Source organism: Pseudorasbora parva, chromosome 10 (assembly GCF_024679245.1).
Source record: "Pseudorasbora parva isolate DD20220531a chromosome 10, ASM2467924v1, whole genome shotgun sequence".
In the NCBI taxonomy this organism is placed as follows: domain Eukaryota; kingdom Metazoa; phylum Chordata; class Actinopteri; order Cypriniformes; family Gobionidae; genus Pseudorasbora; species Pseudorasbora parva.
In genome coordinates this window covers 133,021-157,500 of record NC_090181.1, presented here as the reverse complement: position 1 = coordinate 157,500, position 24,480 = coordinate 133,021, and the positions used below count along the sequence as shown (strand labels likewise).

Sequence of the window (24,480 nt, the reverse complement as noted above, 5' to 3'; positions counted from 1 at the left end):
TTAATCGCTCATCAGCTCTTCATCAGCTCTCTGTTCCAGATGTGTGTTTAATCGCTCATCAGCTCTTCATCAGCTCTCTGTTCCAGATGTGTGTTTAATCGCTCATCAGCTCTTCATCAGCTCTCTGTTCCAGATGTGTGTTTAATCGCTCATCAGCTCTTCATCAGCTCTCTGTTCCAGATGTGTGTTTAATCGCTCATCAGCTCTTCATCAGCTCTTCATCAGCTGTCTGTTCCAGATGTGTGTTTAATCGCTCATCAGCTCTTCATCAGCTCTCTGTTCCAGATGTGTGTTTAATCGCTCATCAGCTCTTCATCAGCTCTTCATCAGCTGTCTGTTCCAGATGTGTGTTTAATCGCTCATCAGCTCTTCATCAGCTCTTCATCAGCTCTTCATCAGCTCTCTGTTCCATATGTGTGTTTAATCGCTCATCAGCTCTTCATCAGCTCTCTGTTCCAGATGTGTGTTTAATCGCTCATCAGCTCTTCATCAGCTCTCTGTTCCAGATGTGTGTTTAATCGCTCATCAGCTCTTCATCAGCTGTCTGTTCCAGATGTGTGTTTAATCGCTCATCAGCTCTTCATCAGCTCTCTGTTCCAGATGTGTGTTTAATCGCTCATCAGCTCTTCATCAGCTCTCTGTTCCAGATGTGTGTTTAATCGCTCATCAGCTCTTCATCAGCTCTCTGTTCCAGATGTGTGTTTAATCGCTCATCAGCTCTTCATCAGCTCTCTGTTCCAGATGTGTGTTTAATCGCTCATCAGCTCTTCATCAGCTCTCTGTTCCAGATGTGTGTTTAATCGCTCATCAGCTCTTCATCAGCTCTCTGTTCCAGATGTGTGTTTAATCGCTCATCAGCTCTTCATCAGCTCTCTGTTCCAGATGTGTGTTTAATCGCTCATCAGCTCTTCATCAGCTCTCTGTTCCAGATGTGTGTTTAATCGCTCATCAGCTCTTCATCAGCTCTCTGTTCCAGATGTGTGTTTAATCGCTCATCAGCTCTTCATCAGCTCTCTGTTCCAGATGTGTGTTTAATCGCTCATCAGCTCTTCATCAGCTCTCTGTTCCAGATGTGTGTTTAATCGCTCATCAGCTCTTCATCAGCTCTCTGTTCCAGATGTGTGTTTAATCGCTCATCAGCTCTTCATCAGCTCTCTGTTCCAGATGTGTGTTTAATCGCTCATCAGCTCTTCATCAGCTCTCTGTTCCAGATGTGTGTTTAATCGCTCATCAGCTCTTCATCAGCTCTCTGTTCCAGATGTGTGTTTAATCGCTCATCAGCTCTTCATCAGCTCTCTGTTCCAGATGTGTGTTTAATCGCTCATCAGCTCTTCATCAGCTCTCTGTTCCAGATGTGTGTTTAATCGCTCATCAGCTCTTCATCAGCTCTCTGTTCCAGATGTGTGTTTAATCGCTCATCAGCTCTTCATCAGCTCTCTGTTCCAGATGTGTGTTTAATCGCTCATCAGCTCTTCATCAGCTCTCTGTTCCAGATGTGTGTTTAATCGCTCATCAGCTCTTCATCAGCTCTCTGTTCCAGATGTGTGTTTAATCGCTCATCAGCTCTTCATCAGCTCTCTGTTCCAGATGTGTGTTTAATCGCTCATCAGCTCTTCATCAGCTCTCTGTTCCATATGTGTGTTTAATCGCTCATCAGCTCTTCATCAGCTCTCTGTTCCAGATGTGTGTTTAATCGCTCATCAGCTCTTCATCAGCTCTCTGTTCCAGATGTGTGTTTAATCGCTCATCAGCTCTTCATCAGGTTGCAGATGTGTGTTTAATCGCTCATCAGCTCTTCATCAGCTCTCTTTTGCAGATGTGTGATGCTATACCAGACTAAAATACCTCAATACCGATACTAAATCGATACCACAGTAAAAAAAACATGTTCCTTAGGGTTGGGCATCGTTTAGATTTTTTTAGCGATTCTCGATTCCGATTTTTTTGGGGTGTGGAGTCAAAACATGTCACATCGATATTCAATGCTATTTTTGATGCCACTGGGGAAAACGCTGCATATACTGTCAAATAGATATTTTTAATATAATAATTTTTTTGTTAGTCTATTGAAAGTCTTGGGCTAGGCAATCAAAAATATCTTCTGAAGAGATCACTTTATATGATAAAGCTTTTAAGCTTTTTCTTATATATAAACATTGATCAAGATGTTTGTCATTTTGACACAAATAAATATTAATAAATGACATTTTCATGTTTGAAAGTCTCTAGGATCATAAATGCAGATATAGGTATAATTGTAATAATTGATTTTGAAATATTGCAACTATCAATACAGAACGAAATGTTCTGTAGCCTATTTTGCCGTCAATACCATAGATATGTTTGGCCAATAGACTTCCGCCGACGTTGTCTTCGCTGTATTCAGTAGGCTTTATATTGAAAACAATATTAAAAAAAAAACACTCAGTTTCAGTCAATCTCATGTCAATCTTGAGTACCTATAGAGTAGTATTGCATCCTTCATATCTCCGAAAAGTCTTGTTTTGTTGTATTTGTAAAAGAAATATAGGCTGTACCGAGGCTTTCCGGAAAAAAACGAGCGGCTGGAGACGTATCGAGTGGGCGGAGCTAAAGAATGATGAGGCGTATCGTGTGGGCGGAGCTAAAGAATGACAAGGCGTATCGAGTGGGCGGAGCTAAAGAATGACGAGGTGTATCGTGTGGGCGGAGCTAAAGAATGACAAGGCGTATCGAGTGGGCGGAGCTAAAGAATGATGAGGCGTATCGTGTGGGCGGAGCTAAAGAATGACGAATGTGCAAAGCGGTGACGTCCTCAAGCGTGGAGAAACCCTTGCTATCGATCTCAGCTAATAGATATGATCCAGAATCTAATTCGGAGGCTGAAATAGAAGCAGCAGCAGCAGGACGTCCGTCTCTGTGGTATGGACTGTATTTAGTGGCCTGTCAACATTTGTGTCTTTACTCTCAGTTTATGAGGACATGATTCGGTTTATGGACTATTGTATGCGACTAAACCTTAGGAGCAAGCAGAACGGTTTTGCACGTCAGACTAGTGTAACGTTATAGAACAGCAATGGAGTCCGTTAGCGCATTTGAATGACGAAGCACGCGATCGTGTCGTTTACTGATGTTTACTCACGCGACGATAGCCGACAGCACAGACATCTGAAGCAGTTTTACTCACCGGCTGCTTCCAAAGCAGGACCGAACCTTTATCGCTGGGGCCGCTCCGTCAAAAACACACTTCTTGGAGGGTGGAGATCCACTTTGTGATGCGACTGAAGCATTTCTGCGTTCAAATCGGTTCAAATGCAGCGCTGCCTTCCCAGAATGCTGTGCTGAAGCGCTGAAGTCGCTCGACGTCACCCAGAGGAATAAAGTGGAGCGCGGCGCGGACTATAACGACAGAAGTGTTCACGGAGGACTGGATCTGCAGCTGAGAGTGTGTATGGGTGTGCGTTTCCTCTCTCTCGCTCTAGTCACGTGCGCGCGCACCCTACCGGGAGAAGAGCCCGTACGGCCCATACAAGGACCTTCCGCTCTATTAACGTCAAGCCGACCCATACTCGAAAAAAACTCTCCGAAACTTGTGAGAAACCGGAAGGAGTATTTTTAACACAGAAATACTCCATCAAACGTCCAACATTAGTTTCTGAAACTTTGACTATGTTCAGGATGGGAATCCGAGTCTTTAACAGTGTAAAGCTCAGTATGCATGAAACAGCATTTCACCGCCCCGTTAATATATTCCAGTATTGATACATATAGAAAAATCTATATTTTTGACAACACTAGTTGAGACGTTGCAGATGTGTGTTCAGTCGCTCATCAGCTCTTCATATTGCAGCTGAAGACGGTGGAAGCTCTTCTGGGCAGCACCGCTAGAGTTGGAGAAGTGATCGTCCTCGGCATGATCACGCAGCTGAAAGAGGTATGCCTACACACACACACACAGACACACACAATGCTCTCTTCAGTGGTCTGAGACTAATGCTAACAGGCTTTCATATGAGTTAGCATGAGATGAGATCGCTCCAACAGAGAGGAATAGGTCTTGACACACAACAGTGGTAGTAAGTCTTGTTTGATTAGAAGTGTTGTTAGGGACACATCCTCATAGATTCTAGGCCTAAAGATTAGCCTGTTGATAGAGCGAATCAGTCTGATGTTTGAGTGGGAGGGATTAACAGATGCTCACACTTTCAGAACACTTGAATCCTGTTTCCAGGATTTAATGTTGATGTATTCTCTTTATACTCTACACTTGCAGGGCAAGTTCTACCTGGAGGACCTCAGTGGCACAGTGCAGCTAAATCTGTCAAAGGCAATATCCTTCCTTCCTGAGTTTGTCATGATGTGCTGCTGTTTTAGAGAAGGTTTCAGTTTGTTTCTTAACGCTCATCATACCAGTTTCACAGTGGCCTTTACACCGAGTCCTGCTTCGTTCTGGCTGAGGGTGAGTCTCTCTATAATCTGATCTCTATAACCTCACGCTCTGATCTCTATAACCTCACGCTCTGATCTCTATAACCTCACGCTCTGATCTCTATAACCTCACGCTCTGATCTGATCTCTATAATCTCACGCTCTGATCTGATCTCTGTAATCTCACGCTCTGATCTGATCTCTATAACCTCACGCTCTGATCTGATCTCTATAACCTCACGCTCTGATCTGATCTCTATAACCTCACGCTCTGATCTGATCTCTATAACCTCACGCTCTGATCTGATCTCTATAACCTCACGCTCTGATCTGATCTCTATAACCTCACGCTCTGATCTGATCTCTATAACCTCACGCTCTGATCTGATCTCTATAACCTCACGCTCTGATCTCTATAACCTCACGCTCTGATCTCTATAACCTCACGCTCTGATCTCTATAACCTCACGCTCTGATCTCTATAACCTCACGCTCTGATCTCTATAACCTCACGCTCTGATCTCTATAACCTCACGCTCTGATCTCTATAACCTCACGCTCTGATCTCTATAATCTCACGCTCTGATCTCTATAACCTCACGCTCTGATCTCTATAACCTCACGCTCTGATCTCTATAACCTCACGCTCTGATCTCTATAACCTCACGCTCTGATCTCTATAATCTCACACTCTGATCTCTATAACCTCACGCTCTGATCTGATCTCTATAACCTCACGCTCTGATCTCTATAACCTCACGCTCTGATCTCTATAACCTCACGCTCTGATCTCTATAACCTCACGCTCTGATCTCTATAACCTCACGCTCTGATCTCTATAACCTCACGCTCTGATCTGATCTCTATAACCTCACGCTCTGATCTGATCTCTATAACCTCACGCTCTGATCTCTATAACCTCACGCTTTGATCTCTATAACCTCACGCTCTGATCTGATCTCTGTAACCTCACGCTCTGATCTGATCTCTATAACCTCACGCTCTGATCTGATCTCTATAACCTCACGCTCTGATCTGATCTCTATAACCTCACGCTCTGATCTGATCTCTATAACCTCACGCTCTGATCTGATCTTTATAACCTCATGCTCTGATCTGATCTCTATAATCTGATCTCTAAAACCTCACGCTCTGATCTGATCTCTGTAACCTCACGCTCTGATCTGATCTCAATAATCTCATGCTTTGATCTGATCTCTATAACCTCACGCTCTAATCTGATCTCTATAACCTCACGCTCTGATCTCTATAACCTCACGCGCTGATCTGATCTCTGTAACCTCACACTCTGCTCTGATCTCTATAACCTCACGCTCTGATCTCTATAACCTCACGCTCTGATCTCTATAACCTCACGCTCTGATCTCTATAATCTCACGCTCTGATCTCTATAACCTCACGCTCTGATCTCTATAACCTCACGCTCTGATCTCTATAACCTCACGCTCTGATCTCTATAACCTCACGCTCTGATCTCTATAACCTCACGCTCTGATCTGATCTCTATAACCTCACGCTCTGATCTCTATAACCTCACGCTCTGATCTGATCTCTATAACCTCACGCTCTGATCTCTAGAACCTCACGCTCTGATCTCTATAACCTCACGCTCTGATCTGATCTCTATAACCTCACGCTCTGATCTGATCTCTATAACCTCACGCTCTGATCTCTATAACCTCACGCTCTGATCTCTATAACCTCACGCTCTGATCTGATCTCTGTAACCTCACGCTCTGATCTGATCTCTATAACCTCACGCTCTGATCTGATCTCTATAACCTCACGCTCTGATCTGATCTCTATAACCTCACGCTCTGATCTGATCTCTATAACCTCACGCTCTGATCTCTATAACCTCACGCTCTGATCTCTATAACCTCACGCTCTGATCTGATCTCTGTAACCTCACGCTCTGATCTGATCTCTATAACCTCACGCTCTGATCTGATCTCTATAACCTCACGCTCTGATCTGATCTCTATAACCTCACGCTCTGATCTGATCTCTATAACCTCAAGCTCTGATCTGATCTTTATAACCTCATGCTCTGATCTGATCTCTATAATCTGATCTCTATAACCTCACGCTCTGATCTGATCTCTGTAACCTCACGCTCTGATCTGATCTCAATAATCTCACGCTTTGATCTGATCTCTATAACCTCACGCTCTAATCTGATCTCTATAACCTCACGCTCTGATCTGATCTCTATAACCTCACGCTCTGATCTGATCTCTGTAACCTCACACTCTGCTCTGATCTCTATAACCTCACGCTCTGATCTCTATAACCTCACGCTCTGATCTCTATAACCTCACGCTCTGATCTGATCTCTATAACCTCACGCTCTGATCTGATCTCTAGAACCTCACGCTCTGATCTGATCTCTAGAACCTCACGCTCTGATCTCTATAACCTCACGCTCTGATCTCTATAACCTCACGCTCTGATCTCTATAACCTCACGCTCTGATCTCTATAACCTCACGCTCTGATCTGATCTCTATAACCTCACGCTCTGATCTGATCTCTATAACCTCACGCTCTGATCTGATCTCTATAACCTCACGCTCTGATCTGATCTCTATAACCTCACGCTCTGATCTGATCTCTATAACCTCACGCTCTGATCTGATCTCTATAACCTCACGCTCTGATCTGATCTCTATAACCTCACGCTCTGATCTCTATAACCTCACGCTCTGATCTCTATAACCTCACGCTCTGATCTGATCTCTATAACCTCACGCTCTGATCTCTATAACCTCACGCTCTGATCTCTATAACCTCACGCTCTGATCTCTATAACCTCACGCTCTGATCTCTATAACCTCACGCTCTGATCTCTATAACCTCACGCTCTGATCTCTATAATCTCACGCTCTGATCTCTATAACCTCACGCTCTGATCTCTATAACCTCACGCTCTGATCTCTATAACCTCACGCTCTGATCTCTATAACCTCACGCTCTGATCTCTATAATCTCACACTCTGATCTCTATAACCTCACGCTCTGATCTGATCTCTATAACCTCACGCTCTGATCTCTATAACCTCACGCTCTGATCTCTATAACCTCACGCTCTGATCTCTATAACCTCACGCTCTGATCTCTATAACCTCACGCTCTGATCTGATCTCTATAACCTCACGCTCTGATCTGATCTCTATAACCTCACGCTCTGATCTCTATAACCTCACGCTTTGATCTCTATAACCTCACGCTCTGATCTGATCTCTGTAACCTCACGCTCTGATCTGATCTCTATAACCTCACGCTCTGATCTGATCTCTATAACCTCACGCTCTGATCTGATCTCTATAACCTCACGCTCTGATCTGATCTCTATAACCTCACGCTCTGATCTGATCTTTATAACCTCATGCTCTGATCTGATCTCTATAATCTGATCTCTATAACCTCACGCTCTGATCTGATCTCTGTAACCTCACGCTCTGATCTGATCTCAATAATCTCACGCTTTGATCTGATCTCTATAACCTCACGCTCTAATCTGATCTCTATAACCTCACGCTCTGATCTCTATAACCTCACGCGCTGATCTGATCTCTGTAACCTCACACTCTGCTCTGATCTCTATAACCTCACGCTCTGATCTCTATAACCTCACGCTCTGATCTCTATAACCTCACGCTCTGATCTCTATAATCTCACGCTCTGATCTCTATAATCTCACGCTCTGATCTCTATAACCTCACGCTCTGATCTCTATAACCTCACGCTCTGATCTGATCTCTATAACCTCACGCTCTGATCTCTATAACCTCACGCTCTGATCTCTATAACCTCACGCTCTGATCTCTATAACCTCACGCTCTGATCTCTATAACCTCACGCTCTGATCTCTATAACCTCACGCTCTGATCTCTATAATCTCACGCTCTGATCTCTATAACCTCACGCTCTGATCTCTATAACCTCACGCTCTGATCTCTATAACCTCACGCTCTGATCTCTATAACCTCACGCTCTGATCTCTATAATCTCACACTCTGATCTCTATAACCTCACGCTCTGATCTGATCTCTATAACCTCACGCTCTGATCTCTATAACCTCACGCTCTGATCTCTATAACCTCACGCTCTGATCTCTATAACCTCACGCTCTGATCTCTATAACCTCACGCTCTGATCTGATCTCTATAACCTCACGCTCTGATCTGATCTCTATAACCTCACGCTCTGATCTCTATAACCTCACGCTTTGATCTCTATAACCTCACGCTCTGATCTGATCTCTGTAACCTCACGCTCTGATCTGATCTCTATAACCTCACGCTCTGATCTGATCTCTATAACCTCACGCTCTGATCTGATCTCTATAACCTCACGCTCTGATCTGATCTCTATAACCTCACGCTCTGATCTGATCTTTATAACCTCATGCTCTGATCTGATCTCTATAATCTGATCTCTATAACCTCACGCTCTGATCTGATCTCTGTAACCTCACGCTCTGATCTGATCTCAATAATCTCACGCTTTGATCTGATCTCTATAACCTCACGCTCTAATCTGATCTCTATAACCTCACGCTCTGATCTCTATAACCTCACGCGCTGATCTGATCTCTGTAACCTCACACTCTGCTCTGATCTCTATAACCTCACGCTCTGATCTCTATAACCTCACGCTCTGATCTCTATAACCTCACGCTCTGATCTCTATAATCTCACGCTCTGATCTCTATAATCTCACGCTCTGATCTCTATAACCTCACGCTCTGATCTCTATAACCTCACGCTCTGATCTCTATAACCTCACGCTCTGATCTGATCTCTATAACCTCACGCTCTGATCTCTATAACCTCACGCTCTGATCTGATCTCTATAACCTCACGCTCTGATCTCTAGAACCTCACGCTCTGATCTCTATAACCTCACGCTCTGATCTGATCTCTATAACCTCACGCTCTGATCTGATCTCTATAACCTCACGCTCTGATCTCTATAACCTCACGCTCTGATCTCTATAACCTCACGCTCTGATCTGATCTCTGTAACCTCACGCTCTGATCTGATCTCTATAACCTCACGCTCTGATCTGATCTCTATAACCTCACGCTCTGATCTGATCTCTATAACCTCACGCTCTGATCTGATCTCTATAACCTCACGCTCTGATCTCTATAACCTCACGCTCTGATCTCTGTAACCTCACGCTCTGATCTGATCTCTGTAACCTCACGCTCTGATCTGATCTCTATAACCTCACGCTCTGATCTGATCTCTATAACCTCACGCTCTGATCTGATCTCTATAACCTCACGCTCTGATCTGATCTTTATAACCTCATGCTCTGATCTGATCTCTATAATCTGATCTCTATAACCTCACGCTCTGATCTGATCTCTGTAACCTCACGCTCTGATCTGATCTCAATAATCTCACGCTTTGATCTGATCTCTATAACCTCACGCTCTAATCTGATCTCTATAACCTCACGCTCTGATCTGATCTCTATAACCTCACGCTCTGATCTGATCTCTGTAACCTCACACTCTGCTCTGATCTCTATAACCTCACGCTCTGATCTCTATAACCTCACGCTCTGATCTCTATAACCTCACGCTCTGATCTCTATAACCTCACGCTCTGATCTCTATAACCTCACGCTCTGATCTCTATAACCTCACGCTCTGATCTGATCTCTATAACCTCACGCTCTGATCTGATCTCTAGAACCTCACGCTCTGATCTGATCTCTAGAACCTCACGCTCTGATCTCTATAACCTCACGCTCTGATCTCTATAACCTCACGCTCTGATCTCTAGAACCTCACGCTCTGATCTCTAGAACCTCACGCTCTGATCTGATCTCTATAACCTCACGCTCTGATCTGATCTCTATAACCTCACGCTCTGATCTCTATAACCTCACGCTCTGATCTCTATAACCTCACGCTCTGATCTGATCTCTGTAACCTCACGCTCTGATCTGATCTCTATAACCTCACGCTCTGATCTGGTCTCTATAACCTCACGCTCTGATCTGATCTCTATAACCTCACGCTCTGATCTGATCTCTATAACCTCACGCTCTGATCTGATCTTTATAACCTCATGCTCTGATCTGATCTCTATAATCTGATCTCTATAACCTCACGCTCTGATCTGATCTCTGTAACCTCACGCTCTGATCTGATCTCAATAATCTCACGCTTTGATCTGATCTCTATAACCTCACGCTCTAATCTGATCTCTATAACCTCACGCTCTGATCTCTATAACCTCACGCTCTGATCTGATCTCTGTAACCTCACACTCTGATCTGATCTCTATAACCTCACGCTCTGATCTGATCTTTATAACCTCATGCTCTGATCTGATCTCTATAATCTGATCTCTATAACCTCACGCTCTGATCTGATCTCTGTAATCTCACGCTCTGATCTGATCTCTGTAATCTCACGCTCTGATCTGATCTCTATAACCTCACGCTCTGATCTGATCTCTGTAATCTCACGCTCTGATCTGATCTCTATAATCTCACGCTCTGATCTGATCTCTATAACCTCACGCTCTGATCTGATCTCTGTAATCTCACGCTCTGATCTGATCTCTGTAACCTCACGCTCTGATCTGATCTCTGTAATCTCACGCTCTGATCTGATCTCTATAATCTCACGCTCTGATCTGATCTCTATAACCTCACGCTCTGATCTGATCTCTGTAATCTCACGCTCTGATCTGATCTCTGTAATCTCACGCTCTGATCTGATCTCTGTAACCTCACGCTCTGATCTGATCTCTGTAATCTCACGCTCTGATCTGATCTCTATAACCTCACGCTCTGATCTGATCTCTATAACCTCACGCTCTGATCTGATCTCTATAACCTCACGCTCTGATCTGATCTCTATAACCTCACGCTCTGATCTGATCTCTGTAATCTCACGCTCTGATCTGATCTCTGTAATCTCATGCTCTGATCTGATCTCTGTAATCTCACGCTCTGATCTGATCTCTATAATCTCACGCTCTGATCTGATCTCTATAATCTCACGCTCTGATCTGATCTCTGTAATCTCACGCTCTGATCTCTATAACCTCAAGCTCTGATCTGATCTCTATAACCTCACGCTCTGATCTCTATAACCTCACGCTCTGATCTGATCTCTGTAATCTCACGCTCTGATCTCTATAACCTCAAGCTCTGATCTGATCTCTATAACCTCACGCTCTGATCTCTATAACCTCAAGCTCTGATCTGATCTCTATAACCTCACGCTCTGATCTCTATAACCTCACGCTCTGATCTCTATAACCTCACGCTCTGATCTGATCTCTGTAACTTCACGCTCTGATCTCTATAACCTCACGCTCTGATCTGATCTCTATAACCTCACGCTCTGATCTGATCTCTATAATCTGATCTCTATAACCTCACGCTCTGATCTGATCTCTATAACCTCACGCTCTGATCTGATCTCTATAATCTCACGCTCTGATCTCTATAACCTCACGCTCTGATCTGATCTCTATAATCTCACGCTCTGATCTGATCTCTGTAATCTCACGCTCTGATCTGATCTCTATAACCTCACGCTCTGATCTCTAACCTCACGCTCTGATCTGATCTCTATAACCTCACGCTCTGATCTGATCTCTATAACCTCACGCTCTGATCTCTATAACCTCACGCTCTGATCTCTATAACCTCACGCTCTGATCTGATCTCTAACCTCACGCTCTGATCTGATCTCTATAACCTCACGCTCTGATCTCTATAACCTCACGCTCTGATCTGATCTCTAACCTCACGCTCTGATCTGATCTCTATAACCTCACGCTCTGATCTGATCTCTAACCTCACGCTCTGATCTGATCTCTATAACCTCACGCTCTGATCTGATCTCTAACCTCACGCTCTGATCTGATCTCTATAACCTCACGCTCTGATCTGATCTCTATAACCTCACGCTCTGATCTGATCTCTATAACCTCACGCTCTGATCTCTATAAGCTCAAGCTCTGATCTGATCTCTATAACCTCACGCTCTGATCTGATCTCTATAACCTCACGCTCTGATCTGATCTCTATAATCTCACGCTCTGATCTGATCTCTGTAATCTCACGCTCTGATCTGATCTCTATAACCTCACGCTCTGATCTGATCTCTATAACCTCACGCTCTGATCTGATCTCTATAACCTCACGCTCTGATCTGATATCTATAACCTCACGCTCTGATCTGATCTCTAACCTCACGCTCTGATCTGATCTCTATAAGCTCACGCTCTGATCTCTATAACCTCACGCTCTGATCTGATCTCTATAATCTCACGCTCTGATCTGATCTCTATAACCTCACGCTCTGATCTCTATAACCTCACGCTCTGATCTGATCTCTATAACCTCACGCTCTGATCTGATCTCTATAACCTCACGCTCTGATCTGATCTCTATAAGCTCACGCTCTGATCTCTATAACCTCACGCTCTGATCTGATCTCTGTAATCTCACGCTCTGATCTGATCTATAACCTCACGCTCTGATCTGATCTCTAACCTCACGCTCTGATCTGATCTCTATAACCTCACGCTCTGATCTGATCTCTAACCTCACGCTCTGATCTGATCTCTAACCTCACGCTCTGATCTGATCTCTAACCTCACGCTCTGATCTGATCTCTAACCTCACGCTCTGATCTGATCTATAACCTCACGCTCTGATCTGATCTCTAACCTCACGCTCTGATCTGATCTCTATAACCTCACGCTCTGATCTGATCTCTATAATCTCACGCTCTGATCTGATCTCTATAACCTCACGCTCTGATCTGATCTCTATAATCTCACGCTCTGATCTGATCTCTATAACCTCACGCTCTGATCTGATCTCTCTAACCTCACGCTCTGATCTGATATCTATAACCTCACGCTCTGATCTGATCTCTAACCTCACGCTCTGATCTGATCTCTATAACCTCACGCTCTGATCTGATCTCTATAACCTCACGCTCTGATCTGATCTCTATAATCTCACGCTCTGATCTGATCTCTATAACCTCACGCTCTGATCTGATCTCTATAACCTCACGCTCTGATCTGATCTCTATAACCTCACGCTCTGATCTGATCTATAACCTCACGCTCTGATCTGATCTCTATAACCTCACGCTCTGATCTGATCTCTATAACCTCACGCTCTGATCTGATCTCTATAACCTCACGCTCTGATCTGATCTCTATAATCTCACGCTCTGATCTGATCTCTATAACCTCACGCTCTGATCTGATCTCTATAACCTCACGCTCTGATCTGATCTCTATAACCTCACGCTCTGATCTGATCTCTATAACCTCACGCTCTGATCTGATCTGTATAATCTCACGCTCTGATCTGATCTCTATAACCTCACGCTCTGATCTAATCTCTATAATAATCTCTATGCGTTCACAGGCTGGTATGAGGACTCTGTGTTCCATGTCAACGCTTTTGGGTTCCCGCCCACAGAACCATCTTCCTTCACCAGGTGTGCATTAGCTCTTATTTACTGTAACTGCAGCTGACAGCGCTCTACATCCACATGCTGTTTTCTTGTCTGCGTACAGGGCATATTATGGGAATATAAACTTCTTTGGAGGGCCGTCCACCACGGCGGTCAAAGCTTCAGCCAAACTGAAGCAGCTGGAGCAGGAGAATGAGGACGCCATGTTTGTGATGGTGTCGGACGCGTGGCTGGACAGTGTGGAGGTCCTGGAGAAGATCCACACCATGTTCTCAGGTTCGGATTCTCGGATCTTTTAGATTGTGCTGAAACCCTCCAAACGCAACTGATACTGTTTAATTGTTTATAATAACATCACTTTTAATAGTCACAGTGTCTATATGCAGTTCTGCCAAACTCTTCTGGTGCTCTTCTAGAGCGGTCAATCTCATGGCAATCTTGAGTACCTATAGAGTAGTACTGCATCCTTCATATCTCCGAAAAGTCTTTAATTTTATGATATTTATAAAAGAAAGATAGGCTGTACCGAGTCTTTCTGGGGGGAAAAGGCATATCGGGTGGGCGGAGCTAAAGAATCACAAGGCGTATCGAGTGGGCGGAGCTCAAGATTCACGAGGCGTATCGAGTGGGCGGAGCTCAAGATTCATGATGACGCATCGAGTGGGCGGAGCTCAAGATTCACGAGGCGCATCGAGTGGGCGGAGCTCAAGATTCACGAGACGCATCGAATGGGCGGAGCTCAAGATTCACGAGACGCATCGAATGGGCGGAGCTAAAGATTCACGAGACGCATCGAGTGGGCGCAGCTAAAGAATCACGAGGCGCATCGAGTGGGCGGAGCTCAAGATTCACGAGGCGCATCGAGTGGGCGCAGCTAAAGAATCACGAGGCGCATCGAGTGGGCGGAGCTCAAGATTCACAAGGCGCATCGAGTGGGCGGAGCTCAAGATTCACGAGACGCATCGAGAGGGCGGAGCTAAAGATTCACGAGACGCATCGAGTGGGCGCAGCTAAAGAATCACGAGGCGAATCGAGTGGGCGGAGCTCAAGATTCACGAGGCGCATCGAGTGGGCGGAGCTCAAGATTCACGAGGCGTATCGAGTGGGCGGAGCTCAAGATTCACGAGGCGTATCGAGTGGGCGGAGCTCAAGATTCACGAGGCATATCGAGTGGGCGGAGCTCAAGATTCACGAGACGCATCGAGTGGGCGGAGCTAAAGATTCACGAGACGCATCGAGTGGGCGCAGCTAAAGAATCACGAGGCGCATCGAGTGGGCGGAGCTCAAGATTCACGAGGCGTATCGGGTGGGCGGAGCTCAAGATTCACGAGGCGTATCGGGTGGGCGGAGCTAAAGAATCACGAGGCGCATCGAGTGGGCGGAGCTCAAGATTCACGAGGCGCATCGAGTGGGCGGAGCTCAAGATTCACGAGGCGTATCGGGTGGGCGGAGCTCAAGATTCACGAGGCGTATCGGGTGGGCGGAGCTAAAGAATCACGAGGCATATCGGGTGGGCGGAGCTAAATAATCACAAGGCGTATCGAGTGGGCGGAGCTAAAGATATGGCTGCCAATATGGCTGCCGTCGCATCACCCAGGTGGATGCTGCACATTGGTGGTGGTTGAGGAGATTCCCTCTTCTTTGTAAAGCGCTTTGAGTGCCTAGAAAAGCGCTATATAAATGTAACTAATTATTATTATAGCTAATACAGATATGATCCAGAATCAGATCCGGAGGCTGAAATAAATTGAACAAGAGAAACAGCAACAGCAGGACGTCCGTCAACAGAAATCACTGTTAATATTATCATGATATGATACATCCATCAGGATTGGCCGTATCGTTTGGCCATTGCTCTGTCATTTGTCCAAGGCATCTGCGCCACTGCTAAAAAACTAACCCACTAATTAAAAAAATGAAACTTAATATTATTACTAGTCATTACTATTAAACTAGTTGAGCATCCTGACCATTAATAGTATTCAGATGACTCATGTACACAGGTTATGATTAATAATAATGTGAATTTGGACTGTTAAATGCTAATGTCTGTAAACCTCAAACAGATTCTTGCACTCGCTGTCTGTCACTCTTTTCTGCAAAATATCCCCATTATGTTTAAAGTGCTTGAGGAGATTCCCCTTCTATGTGTAAAGCGCTTTGAGTACACAGAAAAGTGCTATATAAATGTAAACAAATTATTATTATAATTAGCCTGTATTTTCAGGGCTCGACAGTGCAACATTTCACCCGTATTTGGCACTAAAAATAGACGTGTAGGATCAGTTTTCATGATCATAAAAGTCAGTATCTTAAATGGCATTACAAGCGTCTTAATGATCATTTTAAGGCATCTTATTTTGGAGATGGACAAACTTAAACACTGTCTAATGTGATTATTAATCTTCATAAGGCTCAGATTTCATTGATAAATGTGAGCGCTTCATGTCTCGGAGCCTGAAGGTGGCGCTGTTGTGCCAAACGACACTAATGCTGATCCGTCATGAGTGTTTACTGCACGTGTTTATACTGTAATGTGTTGTGTACGGGTATATGAACTCATTTTATCTCCTCGTCTGATTTAAAGATTCTATTATAAGTTGGAGGCGTTCCTCTTATTATTATCTGCTGAGATTTCAGACCTGCCTGAGTTTGATCCTCTTGAGTAACTGAGCTCTTCATGACGGCCTGCACTAATCTTTGCAGGCTACTCCGCCCTGCCGCCCACCTGCTTCATATTCTGTGGGAATTTCTCCTCTGCTCCCTACGGCAGGAACCAGCTCCGAACACTCAAAGGTTTGCCGTCGCTTCAGAGCTCTGGCTGTTGCACAATCATTAAAGGAAAACCGTGCTCATAATGCAGCCATTTTGTTTTCAGATTCTTTTAAAGCACTTGCTGATCTGATTTGTGAATTTCCCAGCATTCACAACAGGTAAGACATTTTAATGAACACTTTTGCTATATAACAGTTGTGGTGTTCCCGGTCAAGAATAGGTGTTCAAATCACTCATTATGCTATTTTATCACCAAATATTGGATTCAATCTTTTTGTCAGCTTGTTTTCTTTCAGTTAGGACCGGTTTTATATTTATTTTTTAAAAACGCGTGTGTGTGTGTGTGTGTGTGTGTGTGTGTGTGTGTGTGTGTGTGTGTGTGTGTGTGTGTGTGTGCGCGCGTGCGCGTGTGCGTGTGCGTGTGCAGATGCATGAGTATGCCTGTATCCAAACATGCACTGGTCCAAGCCCACATATGTGAACATGATGAACACACTCCTGAACATGAATTGATTCCCTCGTTCATTTTCAGTGGCTGGTCCAGCTCAGATTAATAATGCTACAATCAATCAGTTTCAAAAATAAATATAAAATCTGGCCTTATTTAAAATAAACAACTTGACAAAAAGATTGAATCCAATATCTAGTGATATAATAGCATAATGATTGATTTGTAAGCTTTTTTTTGTTAGGCTGGTCATATTTGACTGAACACCACACGTGCCATTTTGCACAAATTAAACATTAAAGCACACTAGTGTGACAAACTGCAATTCTTTTCATGTTATGTAAAACTGACACATTTTCTTTTCACTCATAAACTGAGGTACATAAGCTCAGATAAATAAGGCCTACGATTGATCAGTTCCAAAAATAAATACCAAACCTGCCCTAATGTCATGAAAACAAGCTGACAAAAGATTGAATCCAGTATTTGGTGTTGACTTAGAGATTTTTAAGCTTTTTTTTGTTACAATGTGAAAAATTACAGACATGAAAGCCCAATGAGGTTTTATTTGTCTGCTGACACACACACACACACACACGAGTTGTAATGGGCTTCACTGACTCGCTTTCCGTGTGTTTTTGCAGCAGTCGTTTTGTGTTTGTCCCCGGACCTGAAGACCCCGGGCCCGGCACAGTCTTACCCAGGTATGATGATCAGCGTGTCAGTCAATCATCATGCTGTGTTTGAATCAATCAATCTTCTGAGAGCGACTGAGAGTAAAGTGTGTGTATGATGACAGGCCTCCATTGGCTGAGCACATCACTGAGGAGTTCAGACAGCGCGTGCCATTCTCCGTCTTCACCACAAACCCCTGCAGGTACACACACACACACACATGCGTGCGTTGGTCTATGTGGTTTACAGGGACTCTCCATAGGCGTAATGGTTTTTATACCGTACAAACCGTATTTTCTATCCCCCTTACACTGCCCCTAAACCTACCCATCACACACACACGCACACACACACACACACACACACACACACACACACACACACACACACACACACACACACTGCCCCTAAACCTGCCCATCACAGGAAACATTCTGCATTTTTACCTTCTCAATTTTTTTTACTTTAGTATGTTTTTAAAGCAATTTGAAATATGACATTTGAAATGTACTCATAAACCACATAAACAGATTCACACACACACACACACACACGTGACCATAACCCCTGCAGGTACACACTCTCTCACGCACACACACACACACACACACACACACACACACACACACACACACACACACACACACACACACACACACACACACACACACAGTTTTTAGTCTAGATTTAAACTGACAGAGTGTGTCTGCTTCCCGAGCAATGCTAGGAAGACTGTTCCAGAGTTTAGGAGCTAAATAGGAAAAGGATCGCCCGCCTGCAGTTGATTTAGATATTCTAGGTATGATCAACTGGCCAGAGTTTAGAGACCGCAGTAGACGTGATGGAGTATAATGTGTTAAGAGCTCGCTTAAAGGTGGGATAAGTGTTATTTCAAAACCGTTTTAGAAAAAGGACTCGGGCCGAGTGGAATAAGAAACTTGTAGCCAATCAGCAGGTAAGGGGCGTGTCTACAGAAGTGCAGAATTATTAGGCAAGTTGTATTTTTGAGGATTAATTTTATTATTGAACAACAATCATGTTCTCAATGAACACAAAAAACTCATTAATATCAAAGCTAAATATTTTTGGAAGTTTTAGTTTTTAGTTTTAGCTATTTTAGGGGGATATCTGTGTGTGCGGGTGACTATTACTGTGCATAATTATTAGGCAACTTAACAAAAAACAAATTTATACCCATTTCAATGATTTATTTTTACCAGTGAAACCAATATAACATCTCAACATTCACAAATATACATTTCTGACATTCAAGAACCAAACAAAAACAAATCAGTGACCAATATAGCCACCTTTCTCGTCAAGGACACTCAAAAGCCTGCCATCCATGGATTCTGTCAGTGTTTTGCGTTTAAGTTTGAGCAGCAGGCCAGTGCAGTAGTCAGGAAAAGCTTTTATCACTTAAGAACTATAGCTACGACTAAAGCCTATCTGCCCCAGAGTGATTTAGAGAGAGTTATCCATGCTTTCATTACATGTCAACTGGACTATTGCAACTCTCTATACTCTGGCATTGACCTTTCCCAGCTCCGCCGCCTGCAGTTGGTTCAGAACTCAGCCGCTCGACTCCTCACTTGCACAAAAAAGCGTGCACATATCACCCCGGTCCTCGCATCGCTTCACTGGCTCCCCATCCGCTTCCGCATTGATTTTAAACTGCTACTGACAGTCTATAAATCCCTACATGGATTGGCGCCCACATATCTTTCTGAGCTTCTCCACCACCACATCCCATCCAGAGCACTACGGTCAGCTGACCTACTGCTGTTGGAAGTGCCCAGGACCAGACTAAAAACCAAGGGGGATAGAGCCTTTGCAGTAGCAGCCCCCAGACTCTGGAACTGCCTTCCCCTCAACATCCGTGCAGCACAGTCTATAAACATTTTTAAGTCTCTTTTGAAAACTCACCTTTTTTCTCTAGCATTTGATTAGTGTCTCTTTTTAAGGGCCAGTATAGTGCCCAATGTCTACTTTTCTAATTGTTCTTTTACATTATTTTAACTCCTGCACTTATTGCCTTGTCGCGCTTTTCATTTTTCATTTTATATATTATAACTATTATTTTCTTCTTTGCCTTGTTATGCTTATTGCACTTAGCACTTTATTGTGAAGCACTTTGGTGTCGCTCAGCCATCTGTAAATGTGCTATAGAAATAAATTTGACTTTGACTTTGACTTTTGATCTGTTCACCATCAACATTGCGTGCAGCAGCAACCACAGCCTCCCAGACACTGTTCAGAGAGGTGGACTGTTTCCCTCCTTGTAAATCACACATTTGATGATGGACCACAGGTTCTCAATGGGGTTCAGATCAGGTGAACAAGGAGGCCATATCATTAGATTTTCTTCTTTTATACCCTTTCTTGCCAGCCACGCTGTGGAGTACTTGGACGCGTGTGATGGAGCATTGTCCTGCATGAAAATCATGTTTTTCTTGAAGGATGCAGACTTCTTCCTGTACCACTGCTTGAAGAAGGTGTCTTCCAGAAACTGGCAGTAGGACTGGGAGTTGAGCTTGACTCCATCCTCAACCCGAAAAGGCCTCACAAGCTCATCTTTGATGATACCAGCCCAAACCAGTACTCCACCTCCACCTTGCTGGCGTCTGAGTCGGACTGGAGCTCTCTGCCCTTTACCAATCCAGCCACGGGCCCATCCATCTGGCCCATCAAGACTCACTCTCATTTCATCAGTCCATAAAACCTTAGAAAAATCAGTCTTGAGATATTTCTTGGCCCAGTCTTGACGTTTCAGCTTGTGTGTCTTGTTCAGTGGTGGTGGACTTTCTGCCTTTCTTACCTTGGCCATGTCTCTGAGTATTGCACACCTTGTGCTTTTGGGCACTCCAGTGATGTTGCAGCTCTGAAATATGGCCAAACTGGTGGCAAGTGGCATCTTGGCAGCTGCACGCTTGACTTTTCTCAGTTCACGGGCAGTTATTTTGAGCCTTGGTTTTTCCACACGCTTCTTGCGACCCTGTTGACTATTTTGAATGAAACGCTTGATTGTTCGATGATCACGCTTCAGAAGCTCGGCTATTTTAAGACTGCTGCATCCCTCTGCAATATATCTCACTATTTTTGACTTTTCTGAGCCTGTCAAGTCCTTCTTTTGACCCATTTTGCCAAAGGAAAGGAAGTTGCCTAATAATTCTGCACACCTGATATAGGGTGTTGATGTCATTAGACCACACCCCTTCTCATTACAGAGATGCACATCACCTAATATGCTTAATTGGTAGTAGGCTTTCCAGCCTATACAGCTTGGAGTAAGACAACATGCATAACGAGGATGATGTGGTCAAAATACTCATTTGCCTAATAATTCTGCACTCCCTGTATTTCTTCACTCTCATTATCGGTAGCCCATCAGTGTTACTCATGCGTGATCTCTCCATGTGTCAGGATTCAGTACTGCAGTCAGGAGATGGTGGTGATTCGGGAAGACCTCGTCAACAAGATGTGCCGGAACTGTGTCCGACTCCCGAGCAGTAACCTGGATATCCCTACCCATGTGAGCAGAGCTTTATATGGCACTTCATCAGTCTGTTGAGTCTTAGGACTAAACCACTCGATTGGTAGGGTTAGTTTTACTTTGTGTAGGGTCAGTTGTGTAGCGGTCTATGGAGGGACAGAAACTCTTATCATAAACAATCTGCTTTATTTTTTCTGAAGATGAACAGATGTTTTATTCAAACTAACCTTTTAAAGCAGGGGTCCCCAATCTCAATCCTGGAGGGCCACTGTCCTGCAGAGTTTAGCTCCAACCCCAATCAAACACCTGAAACAGCTAATCAAGGTCTTACTAGGTCCTGTAAATGCATTGATTAGCTGTTTCAGGTGTGTTTGATTGGGGTTGGAGCTAAACTCTGCAGGACAGTGGCCCTCCAGGATTGAGATTGGGGACCCCTGCTTTAAAGGCATAGTTCCCCCATAAATGAGCCTGTGATGTTGGTCTGCTGACCCCAGGGCATCAACATGTAGGTGTGTGTGTTTCTTCAGGAGAACACAAATGAAGATTTTAACTCAACCGTTGCTGTGTGTCGGTCATATAATGATGTGAATGGGGAACAATTCTATGAGAGCAAAACAAACATGCTTACATGCATAATGTTAGTGTCTCCAACTGAGCAAGCCAAGCCAAAGGCACCAAAGGAACCGAAACTCCATCAGGGCATGATGGAGAAAAATAAACCTTAGAGAAACCAGACTCAGTTCTCCTCTGGCCTATTAACACACAGCGGAGGATTATTATTCTGGACACCGCACAGCTCAGAGGTCAGATTAGAGCAGAATATAAAAAATGTCAGGGTATCACGGAAGAGACGGGTTTATTGAGGATGGGGCGTCGATTACACAAGTATAAATACACGAAAGATCAGAGTTATTGCGCCGGAGACGGGTTTTGAGCATGTCGTGCCGGTGAGGCAAATTCAGAGGAGACACTGATGGACACGGCTCAGCAGACACTCCAGGATGAGCTGGTCATGTCCAGGCAGGTCCACCATCCGATCCGGACACGGCCCGCATCCGGGTTAAACCTCGGGATAAACAGAGAGACTAACATTAGCGTAGATGCCACTCTTCTGATGATGTAACGAGTACATCAGATGTTATGGGAAGGGTTCCCGGTTCCGGCTGACCTAGTCAATGCAGCCTAACAATCTTAAGACACAAAACGATCAGTTTGTGTGAGAAATTGAGCCGTATTTATATCATTTACTACCTCAAATACAACGCTATATCCAACACCCCGGAACGCGCTTCACTTCCGGTAATTCACTTCACATGTTGTTGTTTTTTTGCTACATGTTGGATGCCCTGGGGTCAGCAGATAAACATCACAGGCTCATTTTTGGGTGAACCATCCCTTTATTATGCCTATTAGGGATTTCTGTACTCTAAAGCGCTTTCTGACATCAGGGTTAAGTTAGCATTTGTTTTGCAGTTTGTGAAAACCATCCTGTCCCAGGGCCACCTGACTCCGCTCCCACTGCACGTGTGTCCGGTGTACTGGGCCTATGATCACACATTACGCCTCTATCCTCTGCCCGATCTCATCGTCTTCGCAGACAAATACGACCCCTTCAACATATCTAACACAGACTGCCTGTGCATCAACCCGGTACGGAAATATAAAGCGCATTAAATATAACTCTGTGTGTGTGTGTGTGTGTGTGTGTGTGTGTGTGTGTGTGTGTGTGTGTGTGTGTGTGTGTGTGTGTGTGTGTGTGTGTGTGTGTGTGTGTGTGTGTGAGAGAGTTATGTTCATGGCAGCACTGATGGTGATGGATCATTCATTCAGTGTGTTAGATGTGACATCTGTTGCTGTCTTACTCTTTAGGGTTCTTTTCCAAAGAGTGGGTTCTCCTTTAAGGTTTACTATCCGTCCAACAGAACCGTGGAGGACAGGTATGATTTATCATAATGCCATCAACATTTACACTTTTAAAGACACTGTGCTTTGAAAATTAACTCTTGTTTTTCTCATTGTTCCCTTTACAGTAAATTGCAAGGGCTATGAATCCGAGGATGTGCTTCATGTTTTTAATTTTCTTATTTCCTTTGCAGTCTTTAAAATGTAGATTTCTTTTAAGATTCTGTTACGTCAATTTCATGATTATTGTTTGATTTGATTGTATTGATGCACTTTTAAAGTAAAATAAATATAGACAAAATGTGGTGGTTGTGGGATTGATTACAGAACGCTTGTTTCTTCAGCGTAGATAGAGATTATATCTGTGCAGATCGGAGTCAAGTCTTAGTTTGTTCATAATCATATTTGTAACCCTGGAGCTATCTCTGACAATAGCCAACAATACATTAAATGGGTCAAAATGATCAATTTTTTAATTATGCCAAAAATCATTAGGATATTAAGATCATGTTCCATGAAGATATTTAGTAAATGTCCTACCTTAAGTATATCATAAATGTATTATTAGTAGTAATATGCATTGCTGAGAACTTCATTTGGACGACTTTAAAGGGGGTTTTCTCAATATCTAGTTTTTTGCACCTTCAGATTCCAGATTGATTCCAGAAGACTGATCTCGAGTACTCCAACACATGATAATAAGCAGAGGATCTCTGACCTCTGGAAGCATCTCTTTCAGTCGGTATAGGGTCAAGCAGACGTGTTGTTGATTCTGATGATTTTACAAGTTTAGCCAATTCTTCTCCTCCTATAGCTGTGTGTGTGTGTGTGTGTGTGTGTGTGTGTGTGTGTCTTCTCCTATAGCTGTGTGTGTGTGTGTGTGTGTGTGTCTTCTCCTATAGCTGTGTGTGTGTGTGTGTGTGTGTGTGTCTTCTCCTATAGCTGTGTGTGTGTGTGTGTGTGTGTGTTCTCCTATAGTAGTGAATGAGTGTAATTTTTCCTCAGTGACCCTGCAGTGCTCTGTCTGAAGTGATACTGTAATAGACGGCTGCATGGTTATAATTTTATTCCTAATATTATCAATCTTACTAGTAAAGAAGTTCATAAAGTCATTACTGCTGTGCTGTTCACAAACGTCAGAAGCTGAAGCTTTATTTTTTGATAATTTAGCCACTGTATCGAATAAATAGCTAGGGTTGTGTTTGTTTTCTAAAAGAGTTGAGAAATAAGCAGATCTGGCAGTTTTCATGGCCTTTCTATATGCCATCATGCTCTCT

General features: G+C 43.8%; 1 protein-coding gene across 2 annotated transcripts in view; it reads left to right on the top strand.

The window, feature by feature from the left end:
* The window catches only part of pole2 (polymerase (DNA directed), epsilon 2), a 41,258-nt gene extending 17,750 nt beyond the window's left edge, over nt 1–23,508 (top strand). For both annotated transcript variants that reach the window (XM_067454792.1, XM_067454793.1), the window contains exons 8-20: nt 3,830–3,913; nt 4,253–4,309; nt 4,390–4,438; nt 13,862–13,934; nt 14,014–14,186; nt 16,617–16,706; nt 16,789–16,843; nt 17,778–17,837; nt 17,933–18,010; nt 21,232–21,340; nt 22,775–22,951; nt 23,171–23,238; nt 23,332–23,508. In XM_067454792.1, coding sequence (XP_067310893.1) covers nt 3,830–3,913; nt 4,253–4,309; nt 4,390–4,438; nt 13,862–13,934; nt 14,014–14,186; nt 16,617–16,706; nt 16,789–16,843; nt 17,778–17,837; nt 17,933–18,010; nt 21,232–21,340; nt 22,775–22,951; nt 23,171–23,238; nt 23,332–23,350 — 1,092 coding nt within the window. In that variant the 3' untranslated portion in view covers nt 23,351–23,508. The remainder of the gene's footprint in view (nt 1–3,829; nt 3,914–4,252; nt 4,310–4,389; nt 4,439–13,861; nt 13,935–14,013; nt 14,187–16,616; nt 16,707–16,788; nt 16,844–17,777; nt 17,838–17,932; nt 18,011–21,231; nt 21,341–22,774; nt 22,952–23,170; nt 23,239–23,331) is intronic.
* Nucleotides 23,509–24,480: the final 972 nt, after the last annotated feature.